The sequence below is a fragment of the Siniperca chuatsi genome, linkage group LG15 (assembly GCF_020085105.1).
Source record: "Siniperca chuatsi isolate FFG_IHB_CAS linkage group LG15, ASM2008510v1, whole genome shotgun sequence".
In the NCBI taxonomy this organism is placed as follows: Eukaryota; Metazoa; Chordata; class Actinopteri; order Centrarchiformes; family Sinipercidae; genus Siniperca; species Siniperca chuatsi.
Genome location: NC_058056.1, coordinates 26,230,804 through 26,252,271, shown reverse-complemented (window position 1 = coordinate 26,252,271; position 21,468 = coordinate 26,230,804). Strand labels below are relative to the sequence as shown.

Sequence of the window (21,468 nt, the reverse complement as noted above, 5' to 3'; positions counted from 1 at the left end):
TTTTAATGATTAATTGTTTTACGGAATTTATCAAATAAAAATGGCAGTTATTTGTATGATTTCAGCTTCTCCAGTGTGACGATATGGAGCTTTTCCCTGTCTCATATAATATCAAATTAACTAGCCTAAATCCCCTTAGGATGTCTAACTGTAGGTCACAAAAAATGATTGGAAGATGACATATTGGGTTCAGCGAAGAAAACTGAAATGTCACCACGAAGCAAGTGGGACTCACATTCCATCCGTGATGCTGGAAATTTTATTACATGTTCCCCTCTATTCTCTTAGACTGCTCTAGTTTCTGAAAAGTTCTGGAAGATCTACAAATGAGGTGGATGGGAGACTCTGGGGGGCCCAGCAGAGGATACAAGAATACCATCAGTTGCTGAGATGGATCCTAAAAACGACTATTTATCCTCGTCTACTAACTGGATGCAGCTCTAAATTCAGAGCTCTGAGTCAAGCGAGAAGCAAACACCTGAAGCAGGCGTGAATACCAGATTCAGCATGCTGCACTCCAGAGAGCAGCACAAGAGAGGCCTTATGTAAACGCTCTCAAATCTACTCCTGACATTTTGCCTAGCACAGCTGCCCTCCTCTATCTCTGTTTCTCTCTGTTTCCATCTCCCTCTTCAAGCTCTCTGTTTCCCCCTTCCTCCACTCGTCTTGATAACTCAATATCTGGGCACAAAAGCTGAGGTATAAAGTCATTGTTCCTGCTGAAAGGTGCCGTGACTAAGAGGTGAAGGCAGCCCTCGTTTCCACAGCGCCGCCGGGAAAGTGATATTCATGCCATGGGAAAACCCCGACCGGCTCCTTCATCATTGATCCACCTGAGCACAGATGTGACGAATAAACAGCCCACAAACAGCCAACAGCAAACACAAATAAAACTCTTTAATGTCAAGAGGAGGTGGAAGGAGAGAGACGCTGCATGCAACAAAAGCTCCGATTGTTGTTTTAACCTAAACTCTTCAGTGGGAGGAGAAACTTCAAGAGGCATGAGAGCAGTTTGGGTGCCGAGTTGCACAGTTGTCATGTAGTCGAGCACACGTAGGCTTCATTTAAGTGTAAACACAAAAGCGAAAGAGATACAGACACATCAGGTCAGAGAAAAAGATGAAGACAATGACTGCAGTAAACTAAAACTCAACGTGTTTAGTAAGACTTAAATGGGAAAGGAACATTTAGGAAAAGTTTATTCATGTAGTTCAGTCAATTTACTAAAAGTGTATTAAACTATCTCAACTCAAGGTCAACTTACTTGCTTGTTCTGGAGCTTTTGACTGACTTCATCAGCAGAAGAGATGTCGCCAGGAAACCAGGAAATGTTGTAATTGGGGGTTGTGATTGGTTTTCTCTTACAAATAAGTTAGGCTAACCAAGGGTTTGTCTGAACGTCTGACTGCTCGTGTTACTTCTATTAAGCTTTGTCACCGTGTTCCCAGATCTCAGTTCTAAACTTGTACGATGCACACTATTATCATAACTGATAGAAATGACAAGCAAACCTTCAAAACTAAGACCCAAGTTGTAATAAACCAGAATCCTTTTAGACATGTTGTGGATTCAGAAGTGTGTGAGAGTGCTATAGGGGTCTCTCCATGAAGTGGGAGGTTGGGTAACAGAGATGCTGAGATGTGTTGAGAAACCCTGCTGAACCTTCACCCAAACCCTCTGGAGAGGACGGTTACAACAGACTGCACGACATCCATGTTGCAGCAACGTACAGAAGAAGAAGAACATTGTAGTAATACTTGTCAGGGACAATTTCCATCAGATTTGCCCTGCTTGATTTCTTCAGCATACTTTTGGAAAGCCAAATGATGAGTCAGGGTGCGTTCATACCCAGCGTGTTTTCAGCGGTCTACTTGAACTCTGGGCGTTTATGCCTTTAACTCGGTTTATTAGTCCATGAAAAGAATGACAGTCATTTCAGGAAGACATTCATTTCCAGCTACTACTTCACGTGCTCTTTACTGGGATAAACACCAAACAAGAAAAATGACCAAGAAATCCGTCATGCTTAGCTGAAAGTACTGCAAAAAGATCTGCCAATTGGGCAAGCAGGAATTCATTTGTGAAACTACCATAAAAATCCGGCCATGGTTAACAAATCTCTCTAACATCGTGAATGATGGGAATCCAAAACTCTACTTCTGACTTAGGTTCATAAGCTGGTTCACAATGTGAGCCAAACACAAAAATACAACACAATGATCTTTCCCCACTCCGTTTCGGACCAAAGAAAGCAAACTGTAGGTGTGATCACACCCTCGAAGCTAGCAAAATAAGCTGGAACACAGGAGCCAAATGATTTCTAACGCACAAAATATGTAGCTACGGGGTTTCCTCCTGGTAGGTACTCCGAGAGAAAAAGGGAAAGATGGACAAGATAAACAAGGGATACGTGAGATATTACGAGATAAACAAATATAGCAACAATAGAGGGTTTGATCATCTACAACCTCGACCTCTCTTTTTCTATTTCCCATCCCACCTCCCTTCTCTTTCAACATCTCTCGCTCAGTCTCTCTCTCAGGTCCAGCTGAGCTCCATTAGCCCTGTGAACAACTACTGGGAGTCAAGTGGGAAATTAAGCTGTGTGTGTGTGTGTGTGTGTGTGTGTGTGTGTGTGTGTGTGTGTGTGTGTGTGTTTGTTTGTGTATGCTCACCTCAGTGCTCACAATTTATTTTCACATTTTATTACTTCTGCCACACCTAAAACACACACACACACACACACACACACACACACACACACACACACACGTACACACATGCATTTTGGCTATACACACACAGACTCCATTTACGCCTGGTATTAGCATGTAATCTGTAAGTGGATATCTTATCTGGATAAAGAAAAAAAAAGTTAATACAAGGAGTAAATGCATGCAGAAGGCATCGCAACTGGAACGCTATCGGATCAGCGAAACCATATCTGGAGGTGGACTGACTCGCACTGTGATCGGTTCTCAGCAGGTGTAAGACATCTGTAGAGTCTGGCCATATTCTTAAGAAAACAATGCACCGAACAAGCAGAAAGACCACCTGACTCAGCCTCTTTAATGCTGTCAACCAAGCCCAGAAAAAACCTATAGACGACCCCTTCCTCTGCAAAGTTAAAGAAGTAGATACATACAGCAGCATTACTCTTTTTTAGCTCAACCTACCTAATTTGCACATTGAGATCCTTAATGACACAATGCCAAAATCACAATGTGCACAGAATCGAGATAACAAGACGGTTATTAGTACCAGGTGCATGCACTCATACACAAGCTTACACACACTTCCATGGGCAAACAAACACACATGCATGAAACTGTTCTGTACATACTGTACACACACGCACAGTGGGCTTGGTGATAATTCAATAATATACCATGGCTACGGAAAATACTTGTTTGGCTGGCAGGTGTCCATTGAAACTGTATATCAGGACATCTCAAACATAGCTCAAGTTTAACCACAGTTCTAAATCAGTGCTCAGTGTAGAATAAACTACAGGTAACCATAGCAACAATGTTAATGCTTCACGCTACATTACCAGCTAAGAGGTCATGATATAAGCGTGATAACTGAGTCTGAGGTGTCCTGATATGAGTAAAGGACTGCGTGGAGGAAACGCTACCGCTCACATTGTGGTGTTCTCTGCCTCTTTTTATGTATATAAGGACACTGCCACTTCTAATTTCTCTGTATAGTCATATTGGCAGTATTCTCATATTTAGATAGGGTGGCTTAGAGTTACCGTATAAATGAACGAGTTGCCAAAACAAGTTAACCAATTTGACAAAACAATCCCAACTCAAGGTCTACAAGTTAAAGCTAGAAAGTGGGCCTTTAGCAGAGATTGTTTTGTGAATCAAGATCAAGAATTAACTTTCATGATTACGTTAACAAAGCTACCAAAATGTGTCACAGTATGAGTTCCTGAATACTTAGGAACATTTTGCAAATTATAAGATTTTGATTTGTTGGGATGAAGAGGAATTGAACTTTTCATCATGTGATTTTTACTACTAGTAAATGCCATATAAGTATCAACATGATGCCTATGTACAGTTCCCACACAAACACACACACACCTTTACCTTGTGGGGACCTGCTTTATGTCCACATAATTTATCAGTGAGAACAGATTTATGTCCCCACAGCGTGATGAATACAAGTACACAAAGCTGCCCCTGTAGACACAGTCACACATAAAACCAAAAACTACCAGCAGCATCAACAATCGATCAGCCGGACAGACTGAGCAGCTAATCACATATTTACACGCCTCCGAACCAGGTCAGCTGACATGGAACCAGCGGCAGCGTGGGAAAGATGAGCAGGCCCGTCCTGACCGCAGTTAACCGAGCAGAGAGCTTTCTACCGCCTTGACGGCCAGCACACAGCACGTAACAGAGCCCTGCTGTGGCCATCCTGCAGGCTTTTAGGCTTATTAAAGACACACAGAACAGGGACGGGATGCAGAGGAAGCAGGGTACATTTTGTGGTCTGAATTTGTTATTTTACAAAGACAAACATGTTCCAGGTTACCCTCCATGCTTCATGAGACAAAACGTTTGGAGTTCTGCTGTTCCAAAGTCATGTATGCATGAAGAAAAGGAAAACTATGTCCTGCTCTTCAGTCTCATTGCTCTGTATAGCAGTTCAATCCCTTCCTGGCTGACAGTGCCAATGAAGTCTGTTCAAACTAGAGCCACTGCACACAAAGTGAAGTAAACATGATGTTGGCAAGTAATTCATTATCGAGGATGTTATCTGGTCGTTCAGATGCATTTTAATTGAGCGAGCTAGCTAGCTGTTCGCACACAACAACAATGACAGACGATGTCACAGCTGTAACTCTGGATGCTTCGTCTTTGTTACAGTTCCAGCATAATTTGAAACACTGCGCACTAACAACATACAGAAAGTTATGGATTTCAGCTTAAAGGAAAATAACTCAAAGAAGCCCCTAGCCTCTTGTGTCAGTACATAAGCATTACATTCCAGTCACAGTTAATCAACTGTTTTTCTGAAAGATCAATTCTTGGGGATCTTTCAAAATCCAGAAGGCTGTTAAACTTACTGGTGTTTTAGAGGTATTTCCAAAATGATCATAGACTCTTCTACCTATCTGGATCAAAAATGTGTCCGTCCACTGCGCGATAAATTGAACCCATTTCACCCATTTTCCAAATTGTGACTCCATTTAATTCCAAACAAAGATGCCAGAAGTGACATATCTCCTTTCTCATTGTGTGTCACACAAGAATGACATAAAAGGATAATGTAAAATTATATTAATACAGGTACCTGATAATAAAACTAAAACTAATCAGTTAGGTAGCTAACGCTAGCTAGCTAGCTAGCTGTCTGCAGATATCAGTGAAGAAGCACCAACAGCAGGAGCAGATGAATTAGTGAGCTGACTTTAATAAACTGGATATCAGGGTTTTACTTAGTTGCAGCATCTGGTGCTCACCGTTCATAACAATGACAGCCTTGCAAGTAATGCAAATATTTTATTAACTGTAAACCTAAAAAATATGACATTTTAGTCTTTCTACATTTTGCAGGATCATCCCTGGACCCCAAATATACCACATCATCATTTCTCTCACTCAGCTTCCCTAACACCCACCCAACCACACCAACCCTACACCTCCATTCGCGTGAGCATCGCACGCTTCTCCTCTTTTCACAAAACTAATCAACCATAAAAGCATCACCAAACTGAGAAGAGCTCCTGGAAGGGAAGGCGAGCGTGCCAAGGATGCACTCGGCAAATGAGCCAAACGAGCCAACCGCCGGCAGTGACGGCATCGAGAAAACAACCGAAGAAGAAGACGACTCGCCATCGTCCAACATTGCACTTTGTGATTGCTCACTGATACTCCTCCGAGTGAGGTGATCTTACGCTGGGCGCCCTGTAATCATAGCCTGTTTTCCTAATGCTATTTCACTAAAACATTTATTTGAGGAGGAGGAGGAGGTCTCTAAACAACAGCTGTTCCACCTCTGTCCTCTCAGATCTGCCAGGCTGAGGAGGAAATTCTGGCAAGAGTAGGGGCAGAGGGAAGAAAACGAGCCATGAAACTGAAGGAGGACGAACCCTTGATCCTTGATTTACTCACAGAGGGGTGAGGGAAGGACAGCAGCTCTAAAAATACCCCATAAGGAGAGAGGGAGAGGGAGATGGAGATGGAGAGACAGGGAAGGTTTGGGTGAGAGGGGGGCAGCAGAGGAGGAAGAGGAGAAGAAGTAAATGCTTGTTTTTGCTCCACTCAGTATTGTAAAAAAAAAAAAAAGGGGGGACATCTTAAGTTTCTGCATCCTAAAAATACACCTCCCTCGTGACAGAAACCTCACAAGGAAGCCGGGTGGAGTGTTTATTAATTTTGAAGGGGGCTGCTTCCTCTCTCTTCCCCATCATCTCTCCTTCCCTCGCTCCATCGGTCAATCCCTCCCCCCTCCTCCTCCTGTCCCTTTGATGAAAAAAGATGTCACTAAAGACCCAAACAGCCAGAGGGGTTAACATGAAGGGGAAATGGTCGTCAGAGGAGAGGGCAGAACAATGCCCTTCTTTTTCTTTTTTTTTCAGCAGATAATTCGTGTCAGGACCAGTGGCCCAGATACTGGGGCCGACCGAAGGAGTCCACTATAGTAGCACCAGAGGCTACAGGCCACTGCCTCGTACAAACACACTCTGTCAGTGACCAGCAGCACGCCAGAGTACAAACTACAGTCTGCGGTAGGAGAAGGACAAGGTTTGGCCTAGTAAAGTATGAGGAGAGTGAGACATCTGTCATCGCGTCTTGAAAAAGTGAAGCTTACAGCCTCAAAAGACGATTCATTCATTCAAGTTAAAAAGAGCATTTTTTGTTGACATGATGAGAGGACTTTGATGTTGAGATGATGACGGGATTGATCTTGGAAACTGTAGTTTGACATAAAAATCTTGATTCAAAGTCCACTCTCATTCTCCATGACAACAGAGCCAACTATATCCACAGAGAAAAACCGTGAGCTGTGGTTGAGAGCTCTTGAAAAAACTATTAAGTGGACCTTGAGTTGAGACTTGACTTTCGATCACCGTGCAAACAGAGGAGGAAACATAATTAACCTAAGCTCATTAATGCAAAGAGTGCAATTGTGCTTTGTAAAGAAAATATTGAACTCCAGATTTATTCCAGTCATGGATGGAGTCTTTTCCTTTACTTCAAACCATCCGACAAGTGGAAGAAAGCCAAACATTTGAAGCAATTTTCACAAGATGATAACAGAAAAACCCTCTGACAAAATGTTCATCACCGTCACATTACACTAGCCTCTTTATCATTACAAGTTGCGCAAAAAGGATCAGTCGATTACATCAAGTCGATTTTATTTATAAATTTGCCTGATAGATCTTTGCAATCTGCGCATTATACAACACCCTCTGTCCTCAGACACTTGATTTTCCCTCCATCCCTCTTCCAGGATCGACAGGCAGGCAGTAGATGTCATATATACACAGTAGACACAACAATGTTACAATTACAATATGATTAGTCAATTCAGTTGACTAAAGTCCTTATCAAGCAAAAATGCCAAACATTCTCTGGTTCCAGCTTCTCAAATGTGAGAATTTGCTGCTTTTCTCTGTTTTATATCATTGTAAATTGAATATCTTTGGGTTTGAGACTGTTGGTCGGGCAGAACAAGACATTTGAAGACATTAACTTGGATTCTGTGAATTAGTGATGGGCAATTCTCACTAGTCTGTAGACAGTTCATAGACTAAAAGATCCATTAACTGACCATAACTAGTGGTGTTGGTTTTTAATGCACAGAGAGGTATACACCACAGATATGAAACAACCATTTCAAACAACCAGTGAAAACTTTATGAGATGTCTAGAGAACTGATTAAAAAATGTGAAGTGTAATGACATTTTTGAAATGCCTTTAACTGCCTCAACCGTGACAGCCTCATCAGAAGTAGCTGCTAAACACTGATACCCATCTTCTTTTGTGCCGCCCTCACACACACACTCCTCCACCCCCTCCTGGGCAGATAGTGGAAAATACTGACCCCACACACGCCGAGTGAGACAATGACCCAATAACAGATAGAGCGTGAACCTGAGAGGCGGCGAGGTAAAGGCATCCCCCGGCCCAGATTGACCAGGGATCTTCACTTGTTTGAGTAGTTGGTGACACTGATATCCACCGCCTGTGTCACACACAACTTAGTGGTAACCGTATCCGCCCGCAGGGCCCCAACTTACTACTTCCATCTTACCCTCTGCTGACAGCTGACCATGGGAAGTGATGAATGGAGAGGTCACGTAGCCAGCCGTGCACACAAAGCACCCGCTACATATCTGACATGCACACACACACAGGTTTTCTGCTTTTTCACAGCAAGTATATCTGAAATGAGTCGCATGATTTTCAATTATTTTAGCAAGCTTGGAGCATCTTGTTCAATGATTTCAAACACTGGGTTTTCTAAAAGCGATTAAATGTTGTGCTGTTGCAAGTATGCAAAAATTAGGGTTGCATCTACTGATTATTTTCACGATATTTTTAATCAATTACATTTTGAGTCCATAAAATGTCAAATCTTTAAGACAAATGTCCATCACACATTCCCAGAGTCCAATTCAAGTCTTCACACTGTTTATCAAACTGTTTTATCTGAGCAACCATTAAAAAACCCAAAATATTCAATTTGCCTTAATATGAAGCAGAGAAGAAGAACAAATCATTAAATTAGAGAAGCTACAACCAGGAATTTTTTCTCCATACACTTCAAAAGGCATATTTATGGACACTTGATCAACTTTAACTTTCATCATTTCTGTTACTCTTTTCCACAATGTCTGAGGACTCTTATTTTGACAGCTCACTCAGCTAGTGCTTGTGGGACTCAAACCCGTGACATTTCCTTCACAGGACGTCACACTCACCATTAAACCTCCCTGATACAGATCTCTGAGTGTAACAGCAGCTCCTTTAGCCAAGAAGTTTTGGTAAAGTTCTGATTAACAGCACTGTTCCTGTTTCCCACGCTGGCTCTCCAAATAAGGAGGGGGAGCCGGTTCTGATTGGCTCCGCTGCTCTGTTTAGATTAGATAATAAGTTACCTGCCACTTCTTAATCAACACTGGCTTGGAAATCCTTAGATTTTCCCCTTCAAACACTCCCATCCCCCCCGCCCACCCACCACACACTGTAACTGAAGCCACACAAACAGCAGCTTGTTTGGTAACTCATCAACCCGATACACAACTGCACCGCCGCTATGCGTAAAAGGCATGCGTCATGCGCGCTCAGGACTTTCGCTTGATCAGAAACACACAAACATTCACTCAAAAGCTCCAAAAGAAGGAATGTGAGATCCCTCACGAGATTTTTGGTGATATAGAGACGCCAAAAGTTGCCAAATGGACACAGAGAGTGAAGAATGAGACTCGGACAGCAATGAGAGAGACTTGTTACACAAAACTGTGCCAAATGTGCCAAATTACAGTTTGTACGAGCTGGATTGACCGATTTAACGCTGCGTCATGATTCACCACCAAAACTCCCTTTGTGGAGGTGGCGAATCCCCACCTCCACAAAGTGACACTATGATCCACTTACCGGCCACGCGAACTGGAAGGGAATGATGATCTTCCCGGCGTCGTTGTTCCGGTTCTGGCCGGTTTTCTGGCCGCCCTTGAACTGAAAAGTATTCCCACCGATAACCTTAGTAGTTTCCGAGCCGTAGGTGCACGGTCCATTGGTCGTGACCTCCGTTTGGTATTCCTTTAAACACACTCTGATGTAGGTGTCGCACTCGTCCGCGCCGCAGTGGCCCTCTGCCGCGCTCTTCTCTGCGTCGCAACAGTCGCCGTTCAGGAGCTGACCTTTGGGGTTTTCTACCGAAATCAATTGCAGCTCGAAGTAACCGGTGGACTGAGACACCTGAGGAGAACATAAGACAGTGAGAGGGGCTGAAAAGGTCTGCAGGATGTTACACTGCAACAATGTTTCAGTCTTTAAAGGTCATTCACATCTCATTTTCTTCTAAAGCAACATTTTTTTTGCCACATACAGGTTATTTATTTCTATGCAGATTATCTGAGTGTTTTGCGGATTAGGTGTCAAATGGCAATAACAGCATGTTCAAGAAAATGCCACTAATCAATGATCTCACACCATGAGCAGATTTAAGGCTTCTACTTGTGTTTTGCAGTGTGCAGTCACTCTGCAGCCCACACTACTGTACATTTTGGCACAGTTGAACTTTAGGGCTGGATAACACGACCTAGTACTCCAATTCAGCTCACTCTGCATATCAGCTGAACACTACAAAAGGTCCGTTTTAGCGAGACCTGGAATCTGAGTTTGAGTCAAAATCAGATTTCTCTCAAAAAAAAAAAAAAAAAGGGGGAACATCTGACAGACAAACAAATCGATCAAAGAGCTAAAATATTGAAAATATGGCTGCGATCTGCCTTCTGCGACTTGTTGCTGGAAATGGTCCATGCAGGTGAAGCTGCACTGTAAACATGTGAAGCTATTTCACCAAACTATTTTCAACTAACCAAGCTTTTAAGAGTCAGCTTTAAACACTAATTAACGAACTCAATATTGGCACCGATCCTTTGGTCATGAAACTTTATGGATAAATACAAAACTTTCACCAAACCATGTCATAACGTTTAGGTTTATATCGCTAGGAAGCAGCTACGTATTCTCACACAAACACACAGCTCATGACACATCAGATGCTTTAAAAAAATTTGCCTGTAAACTACAAACTTCATTTATCTCCCGAAGGAAGCGCACATTTAGTAATTCCGAGATCACATGATTGTCGGGCAGGCAATTCAATTAAAGCTGGAATTTAACCCCGTCCAAAACCAAACTTCCAGTCGATTGATAAGTTAAACCACCATTAAAAATAGAATCTCCCTTTATGGATCTGAAAGATAAAGTTCTCACCTCAGCCCACAGCGTCAGGAGAAGACACGCTAGTGAGAAGCGGTACAGTTTCCCCAGATTATTCCACATGTCTCCGGCCGCTGAGTGTTGGTTACCATCAGGGAAAAGAAAAATATGTATGTCTCAATCAGTCAAAATAATAATGAAGAAGAGAACAGTATCCTCCTCCTGCTGGTGTCCGAGGCATGCAGGGTGTGACTGCTCCCCGGGATGCCTGCTGCTTTGGAGGAGGAAAAGCGCACCGCTGCTGCTGCTGCTGTTTGGTCCACGGACGCACAACAAGACGCGCGAACTCCACTTCCCTCCGCCGCTCGACGCACTAAACAGCGGAGAAGGGGAGCAGCGGTGCGTCTCTGCTGCCCAAAGCCAGAGCCGGGCGCTCCCAGATGATGGACAGCTGCGTGGGGCAGTCACAGGCCGCCTGGGTGGAACGTTTGTCAGCGGAGAGCCAATCAGAGAGAGGGGCGGGAGAAGGAGTAAGGGGAGGATCGCTGATGGATTTATTATGGAAGTTTGCTGCCACAGGAGCTTGTATTGGTATTTTTACGATATTCACACCCTAAAAAGGCATTTTATTGAAAATACGTCTCTCTCTACATTGAAATAAGAGTTTTCCCAAAATAAATCCAAGTCAAAATATGTTTCTGTTGCAAGTTTCATGCAGAATTGTGATTCAGAAATTTCATGTTAACACAATAAAACAAAAACACAGTTTAGGCTATAAATCGGGCCCATAAATAATCAGTAAAAACATGCAGAGTTTGGTACATGCTGTGTTTAATGGAGGACACCCGAGCTGCTCCTCACTGACCCGCAGGCAGAGGAAACACGGCTTTTAGCGTCCTCTACTGACCGCCCAACAACACCCAGATCCAGTCAAGTGGTAAGAGCAATGCGATCAGAGGTGGAAAGCCACTACATTCGATCAAATGCTGTACTTCGGTAAAGTTTTGAGGTAGTGGTTGTACTTGTTTGAGTGTCTCTATTTTTAGGAGGCTTTCATTTTTCTATTCTACTAGTCTGTATCTGTTCTTGTAGTTGCTTTGTGTTTCTAATTCATTCTGTCTGTCTGTCTGTAGTTTTCATCCACCAGCAAAACTGCACACTGTTCTTCAGTGACCGCTTTTACTTTTACTGGAGTAAAAATCAGAAATAATTTAATTTATTACCACTGTGGTTGGACTATTTTGCTTCCTCCACCAGTGAATATAATGTGGTGGATATTTTAATCTAAAGCTCTGCATACAACATAATACAGAAACCCTTAAAGCTTAAAAGATAAACTGTGGTGGCGTGTGACATCTATGCCACTTAATAAAGCAATATGATCGAAATTCTTTGCACATTAAAAATCTAATTTAAAACATCATTAATAGTATTAACACAGGCTACACATACAAACCAGGGGGACTTCAAGTAAGACGTTAATACACAAACACCAAAACAACGGCTGCGGAGCATTTGAAAAGCTAGAAAGCATTAAGTAGATGGATAGCAGAAGGGAAATGACTTGCAGACCTTTCTCACTGTAGAGCCTTTGATAGGTAATCGCAAGAAAAGCTAACATTAATAATGGCTGTGTTCCAGTTAGGTGTGCCAGTCAGTTATGTAAGTCAGCATGCACAATAGCAAGAGCCTCGACCTGGAACACCTAAATGGAATGCAACCTTTATTAACTTTATTAATTACACCTGTGTTTGATTTCAAAGTGTCTTCCATAAGAAAGGTTGATAATGAGCACAAGCAGCTGACGATGCACTGGTGGAGAATTTACTATCCACGTCCTCAGGCAGACTGGAAGCTGCACGAAGAGGCACGAAACCAGCAGATAAAAGAAAAGAATGCAAGACTCCAAATTAAATATTGATGTAAACAACAGCGCTGACTGAAAATGAATTCAGTTTCTGAAGAAAATGCAATCATCTCTGTGTTTACATCCCACCTCAACTGATTAAAACACTTTTACTCAACAGTTCATACTAACCGCTCTCTGTGATGTCTGGTACTATTTGTTACAGTATATCTGAAATCAATGATCAGCACATTGGTTTTAGATACATTTACTTCCATAAAAACTGCCATTAAGCCACTTAACAAAAACTAATTTGAACGCGGTGCCTGCCTTCTTTAGTGCCTCTGCAGCTGTCAGTGTACGAAAAGTAAATAACATAAAACACTGGAGGTGAATCCGTGCAGGTATTTCTAGTTTCAGAAAAACAGCCGCTAGCGATAACCCTCCGCTATCTGTCAGTCAGAATCTGAAAGGCAAACTGATGAGATGTATTCAAATCAGATAACAGGTTTTTTATTAAAAGATAAAAGGTCCAAGTTATTAGAAACAGAGAAAATGTCTACAAGCAAAATAAATTGGGAAATCCAAATTATCGCAGCTTCCCTGGAATTGGCAGACATTTTTAAACTCCGTTGGAAGACACCTGTAAGCTGCTCAGCACAATGGCGCCAAGAGCCTGGAGCCTCTTTGTTGTATTATTTTATAACAATATTGCAACTGATTCATTTTTTTCTTCTAAGCAATTATGTTAATATAGCACAATTCTGCAAAACATAATTTACATACAAGGCCAGCGTTCAGTACCAATAAATGAAGTTTTGTGGCGTTACACAGTGTGGCGAAAAATAATGATGCGTTGGCAGGGTAGAAATGGGCAAGTAAAGCGTACAACTTCGATGCCTGAGAAGTCGATTTGTGCCTCGTCTTGAACCAACAACCAACCATGATGACAATCTTTCAAAACACTCAACACCTGTAGGCTTGGAAGTTGGCAGTGAAATATTTTTATCTTTCCTTCATGGGGGACAGCAGAAGTGGTCGGCTTGAATTTAAAACAATTACAGTGGCTTCCAATGGAGACCCAGTTTCACAGCAAACTGAAAGTCTGAAGCTGTCTGGGGCTCCCTGATAGCGAAGGGTTTTAAGGGACTTAAATCACAATGTTCCCAGTTCTAGTCCAGCCGGAGACCATTTCTGCATGTCACTCCCCATCTCTCTCCTCTCATCTCCTGGCATGCAGGCATAAAATTCTTTAAAAAACAGTATCAACAAGAACGTTTTCAAACCACTCACACCACAGTATAATGTCTACTCTGTTTATTGTTATATACTTGGCATGTTCTTAACACACATTTCATATTTTCACTAAACTGTTTCACAACTGTTTGTTGCTAGCACAGTTAGCTGTTTACCTTTGACACATGCAAATGTCTTTGCTTACATTGGACAAGAAAATACAAATATAAACACCTAACTGAAGTAGTGACCAACAAAAAGTGTATATTTAGCCATATTTCGGCAAAAATGTGAGGGTATGGAACACACTTACCATGCCTTCACCATAGTGAAGGTGCCATTCCCGGATGTTGTAAGAATAATGCATTTCAAACATGACTAGGAGTCTACAGTCATGCTAGCGGCTCTGTGAGGCTGTACTTAGGCACGGCGCTCAGTTGAACTAAATGCTAAAGTCAGCATGCTAACATGCTCACAGTGACAATGCTGACATGCTGATATTAAGCAGGTTTAATGTTTACCATGTTCACCATCTTAGTTTAGCATGTTAGCATGCTAACATTTGCCGATTAACACCAAAATAAAAGTGCAGCCGAGGCTGATGAGAGAATCATTAGTTTTGCAGGTTTTTAGTCATAAATCAAAGTATTGGACAAAGTGAAATGTTGACCTGATGATGGCGTTAGATGAAAAGTCATTGGATCACCAAAGTTATTACAATTCATCCTCATCAATGTGTACCAAATTTCATGCCAGTCCCTCCAATAGTTGTTGAGGTATTACACTCAAAACCACAAATGTCAACCTCATGGTGGCCACTAGATGAAAAGTCAGAGGATCACCAAAGTCACTGAGATTCATCCTCTGGGCAACATGAATGTGTGTACAAAATCTGGTGTCAATTTTGATATTTCAGTTTGGACCAAAGTGGTGAACCAACAGTTCGATATTGCCATTCCTATTGCCACAATGCTAATGTGGCTGAAATAGAGATGAATGTTCAAATAAGTTGCTATTAATCAGAAATGTTTTGCATAATTGTCCAGCATCAATCTTCTTCCTGTCAAGTGAGTTGTGTTTTTCAGGATACTTTTCGCAATTTTGCCATGTTTCAGACCAATTCTGTTTCAATTTCAAGCCTTTCAGCAAGCATGAAAGCCCTTTCAATCTTTTACTTCCAGCATGAAGAGAAGATTTCCTGTCGCTTCCATATTCGACACACCAGGCTTTCGTTTGAGCAAACAGGGTGAACCCACACTCAGAACGCGGGCCATGGGACGGTCTAATAAGACAGCTGTTTCTCTTCATACAGATCTTCCTGCTGCAGCTTTAGCTCGTGCAGACAGTAGATCAGTTCTGCAGGCTGGTCAGGCAGCGGCTGCTGTGTTCCTGTAGGACAGAGACAGGTGGCCTCTGACACCCTGCAGCAGATGTTTCCTCCCAGGGAAGCAGGTGCAGACACGCACACATGCGCGCGCGCACGCACACACACATTTTGTCATTTGCAAATACTTGTGTAAATATGACTCATTCACATGCCTGCACACAGACACAAACGTCTTGTGTTCATCTCTTTACGATGGCTCTTACCAGCAGTGATAAGGAAGTATGGGAAACACGGCTCAGACAGATAAATTGGGGAAGTAATGAGGTTAATTAGCAGTGGATCAATGGTCACTTCACAATGTCACAATTAGACAAACCTGCATATGCTTGTATGAAGGCAGGTCTAACTGTATGAGTACTGTACTTAAGTATAATTTGGAGATACGTGTACTTTATGCGAGTAAATAATGAGTACTTCTATTTTTCCTCCACAACATTTCAGATGAAAGTATTGCACCATTTACTCCACTGACAGTTGCAGTAACATTGCAGATTAACACATCCTCTGGTGACCATGAATGTAATACTGTGTCAGTGCATCCAGTTGATGTTGAGATATTTCACAGGATACGTGAGAACTTTGACCTGCTGATGGCGCTTCAGAAAAAGTCAGAGGATCACCAAAGTCATTAGGATTAATCCTCTGGGCACCATGGATATCTATATCATATATAATGGCAATCCATCAAATGGTTGTTGAGATATTTCAGTCTGGACCAAAGTGGTGGACGAACCAAGTGACAGACCAACCGACATCGCCATCCTTTGAGCCATGCGGCGTGCTTGCCAGTCTCGGTGGCTTCATTGAAATGGTACCTGTTTAGTTTCAGCCTCACACAAATCAAGATATTCTAAATGAAGTTGTTTAAGTGAAAAGGAAATGTACATCGGCACCGTTGGTACAAATTACCTTTAGAAAAGGATCATAACACTGTGTACAGTACAGCATGTGTAGACCTACTGTACATGTTGACTTTTGGTCTGGAGATGGAAGAGTACAACTAAAAAAAAAACCCTGTTTTCATATTCGGCAGCTGAATGTTTGAAGGTTTAAGAAATTCAGCAGGAGATAAAGTCCCATCTCGCTGCTGGGGCCTCTAATGCGGAACAAAGACTAAACAAGAGCCCTGCTGAAGTCTACACACACTGATCTGGTATGTCCTGCAGTGTAGATATGATGCTGATGTTTACGAGCACCGCACCACGTCAAATAATCCTTCAGCCGCCATCCACAAAGACTTTTCTCCAAGGATATGACATGTTGTTGTTTTTTTAAATAGTATTACGGTTTATTCATTATTTAAAAATGTGGATTCAGACTATTAATGTGTCAATCCAGAGCTCTCATTTAATCTGAAACATGTTGGTTTCTCTTTTGGTCTCTCTTGAAATTGTTTGCCATTACCCCAAAGCGTGCTGTCTATATATAGTTATGCACTATATATTTACTGTCGATTGATTTATACTATCTACATGTCTTCCGTTCTGTGTATGTCCTGCACTACTTTACAAGCTCAGGTCTGTCTCTGCACCGATCCCACTGATACAAATTCCTGCACATTAATCACACCTGGTGATTAAAGTAATTGTGCCTCTGATGACTGTATTTAACGATCTGAGTGGACATGAAATATTCAGACTTATCCCTCTGTCGGTGTTTGAAGTCCTGAGTCAGCTCCACGGGTGAGTACAGCCCAGCGTGTGCCTACCTGCACAGGAGGACTCAGTGATTTTTGACTCCCCTTCACTTTTTATGGCTCTATTTTGCATCTGATGGCTTCACTTGCATATCACCAAATAACTCTGTTCAAACTCCATCTACTTTTTCCGAATTTACACCATCTACATGTGAAGGGATTCATTTTGTAACTCAGGTTGAGAGGTCAAAGCTCAGTGGGTAATCCCTGAATTAAAGCTACAATCTGAGATCCACATGCAATTAAAAGGGTCACCACACTACCAAAACTCAAACGCATAATTACAACCAGTTATTAGGTTTTTTTAATAAGACTTACACAAGACAACAATTAAATATAAGTTATTAATGTTTTCTAATGCTGTAATATCGTGAAGTCACTTGTACTTGTATGAGCACTACAGGTCAGTGAAGCATAGTATCGCAGCTGTTTGTTGATGTGTTGTTTTCTTCTCCCTGCGTGGTGTGTAGGGGGGATTCACATAAGAATAATGATTCTTATGGTCTATGAAGAAGTTAGTTCCAAAACGGGGAGCGACTTTAGTAGTGTGGAAGTGGTTTCAGTGTTTCCCACACATAGACTTTACTTGGGCGGACCACCCAGGTATATTTGGCGACCGATTTTAAAATATTTTATTTTTTTATCCATCCAAGAGAACGACGCCATTCGCTATTGATTAACTAGTGGACGATCTCCCCTGGCTCTACCCCTCCCGTGCGGTCTACTGACAATCGCACATGCTCTGCAGAGAAACACAGAGAGAGACTTTTTGTAAAAGCTTGTAAGTGCACCTGTTGGTGCCGACGTCATTCAGTACCGCGTTGGTTTTGATTGTTTCGACAGGCGACGTCATTAACAACAAGCCTCACACAGCTCACCTGCTGTTGTGAAAAATGATGTGAAAAAATCCAAAATGCGAGTTGTGTTTTTTGGGCGACTTTATAAAACATACCGCTGACGAAGAAAGTCAACAGAGCGGGCAGATACAGGGAGAGAGAAACAGAAAGAGGCGGGGCAAGCTGGTGTGTGTGCAGTCGGAGACAGAGTGTGTAGGGGGGGAACTAGTACACATTAAAAACACACACTAAAGGTGGAGAATTAAGTAGAATTAAATGGTGAAATAAGACATAACCAAACAGAAATATATTCTTTCAAATATATATATATATATATATATATATAATTATTTTTCAGTAGACTAATACAAATATTTTTCAGGATTTTGTCATATCATCAAGAATATCATTATTGCAGAAATACCCTGAAATATCGTGATATTATTTTAGGGCAATATCAACCACCCCTAATTCTGTGGTTCATCTTCAAAGAAGGCAAGTGAGTGTCCATAGTTTGTTTCATTTCAATGGACCTGCGACCGTACAGAGTTGTGGATAATGATGGGTGTCACTGGTAACTGGGTTACAGCAGAGAAGCTGTTCTCCGCTGGAGACAGAACAGCTCGGCGGTGGTCAGAAAATTACACATTTGTTTTATTGTACTTAGGCAGAAGACTGTAAACATTTAAGTTTCATATCACAATTCAGTGGGCCGAGGACATGAGTGAATAGTTCGGCACACAGTGCGCCAGAGTAGGGGCCTGAGAATAGTGCCCTTTTCTGCTTATTGAATCAAGAATCGGTTTTGAATCGAGAATCAATTCTGAATTGAATCGTGACATTCCCAAACATTCCCACCTCTAACGGTGAGCTATCACGTGGGCTGCCAGCAGCCAGCACTTTGCTTTTTGCACGTGTGGCCTATGTCTATGTTGTTTTCGTTGTCTATGTTCTTTTTATGCTCTTTTTTTGTGCCCACCCTGCAAACCAATTTCCCTTAGGCATAATTAAGTTAATCAATGAATCAAATTGTCTTCATTAATAATAAAATAATAAAGTTATGATCCCAAACACAAAAGAATGATGCTTTTTTTACTTTGTCATGTTGTTCAATTATATATTAACAGTAATTTATGTGGTCAAAAGACACTTGTAAATGTAAAGAATAGTTGAAAAGGTAGAATGCACTAATTCAGCTTCTATTATTCAAAAACCTTGCCCCACTCTGATTATCTGACAAAACAGAATAAAAATGTTGTTTTCATAGTTGCTGATCATTTCACTTGAGCAACATCAGTTCCACAGATTTGAGTCAAATGAACTTGTAGTTGTTTAAAATATCTTGCTGAACAGACAGAACATGGTGACAGTCCGTGACGGTCGATGACTATTAGACCAGCCATAGAAAAATAAAGGCCTTCTTAGAACTTCTAAACACAAGACAGGAGTCTCTTTGTTAGGTTAGAATTCTCTTTCACTTTCTTAAATTTATCTGCCAATGTTACAAAATCGCTACAGGGATGAGCCTCAAAAACCATACAGTTCAAACTCTGAAAGTGAAGCTCTGCTGATGACTCATCATACCAGTAAAATAATATCACTTTCTAAGTTTTCTTTTCTAATCTGGCTTTAGAGTCTTCATATCTTTGCTTTTCTGTCTTTCTGAAACCCCTGATTTCCCTTTCTGACTTCTATCTCCTTCCTCATGAGCTACTGTTTTTCGAGGATCTTGATGAAAATCCTAAAAGACTAATGCGTTTTCAGGAAGGGATATGCCCCAAAACACAATCACTTTCACCTTCACCCGCAGCTTCTGCACACAATGTTGAGTGCAACAGCACACAAACAGGCTGAGGGCTGAGAGAGCTGCCATAGAAACGTTTACAAGTCCCGTCCTGAAGAATGCAAACAGAACTGAGTAGAGCTCTTATCTGACAAAAGAGTAAACTTTAGACAGTCTTGTCGCAGCTTGCCTTTGTGGTCTTTCAACTACAATACAGCACATTGGAGAATCATTTTCTCAGAAGGATGATTGTCTTAGTTTTTCAATTCTTGTATAACCCAGCAACTTGAATGAAAATGCATTCTTGTTTACGGGAGCAGCTCAGGAGGGGGTAGTTTCTAGAGAGGGAAAAAAGAGGATTACACACATTCACACACTCAGTGCCAGTGATCAAGGATATGTGAAGTTGATGATGCTGTTGTTTAGGGAGTGGAGAGAGTTGCTGATTCACTCTCAAGTTCCCAGCAGGGATTCAAACATGTGATGCTCAATTCCCAAAGCAGCAACTATCCCTCTGACAGATCACTGTTGCTCATCACAGGGTGGGGTGAAGGTCTGGGTCAAATAGTAGCTGTGAGCTGTTTGGAGAAGCAGGCACGTGGAGTTCACAGATCAGGAGTCCTCAGGTTGCGTCAGGTAAGGTATCAGGCAGTCTGAGACGAGCGTGTCATACCCAGATGTGGATCAGCGTCTGGAAGCAAAGCTGTCTGCTCTGCGTCTCTCTCTGCGCTGCATTTACTGTGTGTGCTAGTGCAACAATCTGAAAACTTGAGTGCGGGCTGCTGAAAAGCATTACACTCACAAGCTACGTAGTCAGATCAAGCAAATCAAACTAGGAAAACAAACAGTAAGAAAACATAGTCAGCTTTAAATGATAACGTGAATTTTGTTCATCCGTCAATTCTTCCCTCAGCACATGAATGCAGATAATCTGGGGAAAAGAAGACAAAAATACTGGTATGGTGGTTGAACGTTGTTTTAAAAGATGTACAAGGGATGAAGAGAAAATAGTGAATTCACTGTTTCTTAACTGAGACTTTAGCACCACTGGAAGGAGCAAACACATGGAGCAGAGGCACAATTTGCTGAAAATGACCATATTCTTAAATACTTTCCCTTCTTTACGGTGCAAATGGTGCAGTGGAGCAGAATAGCAGTGATTTTTATGTTTTGTAACAAAACCTTATATTTAAAATGAAGTAATTTTTCAAAATGATACCACAAAATAACAAGCAGCAACATCTAGTAGCAACCCTATCGCCAGACCAGCAAGAACATCAATATTACATGATTCTGCAAAATCGATTCTACCAAGATTACGTTCAATTTATCTAATGGCAAACGATTTCAAAATTCTTTCTTTCTACAGCATCTGTGCATGGCAACTACAGCATGGTGAGGTTCAGGGAAATATCGTGGTTATGGTTAATAAAAAGGCAAATGTTAATTGCAGGTCTGTGAACTCCGGTCTCGCTCATCCCTCATCCCAACTTTCACACCTTTACTTTCCATCCCGCTACATAAAGGGCACACCACTTCCAGCATCGCAAGGGAACGCTGACATTGGAAGTAAATTGTGAGGCACGGAATCGTCCGATTTGGACACACTTCCCAGGGACACTGGGCTGCTAGTTGAGAATATATCATAAAGGGCAAGACACAATAGCTGCATCATGTAGCATCATGTCATTTGACACCTATAGCACCCAGTGAAGGTGCTGTACAGGCAAAAGTATGTATCACTGGTAACACAAAGACACT

The 21,468-nt window shown here is 41.8% G+C and overlaps 1 protein-coding gene across 2 annotated transcripts in view; it reads right to left on the bottom strand.

The window, feature by feature from the left end:
* LOC122862003 (protein jagged-2-like) overlaps window positions 1-11,328 on the bottom strand; it is a 61,353-nt gene extending 50,025 nt beyond the window's left edge. For both annotated transcript variants that reach the window (XM_044167148.1, XM_044167149.1), the window contains exons 1-2: window positions 10,978-11,328; window positions 9,631-9,954 (exon numbers count right to left, since the gene is read on the bottom strand). In XM_044167148.1, coding sequence (XP_044023083.1) covers window positions 9,631-9,954; window positions 10,978-11,046 — 393 coding nt within the window. In that variant the 5' untranslated portion in view covers window positions 11,047-11,328. The remainder of the gene's footprint in view (window positions 1-9,630; window positions 9,955-10,977) is intronic.
* Between the last annotated feature and the right edge of the window lie 10,140 nt (window positions 11,329-21,468).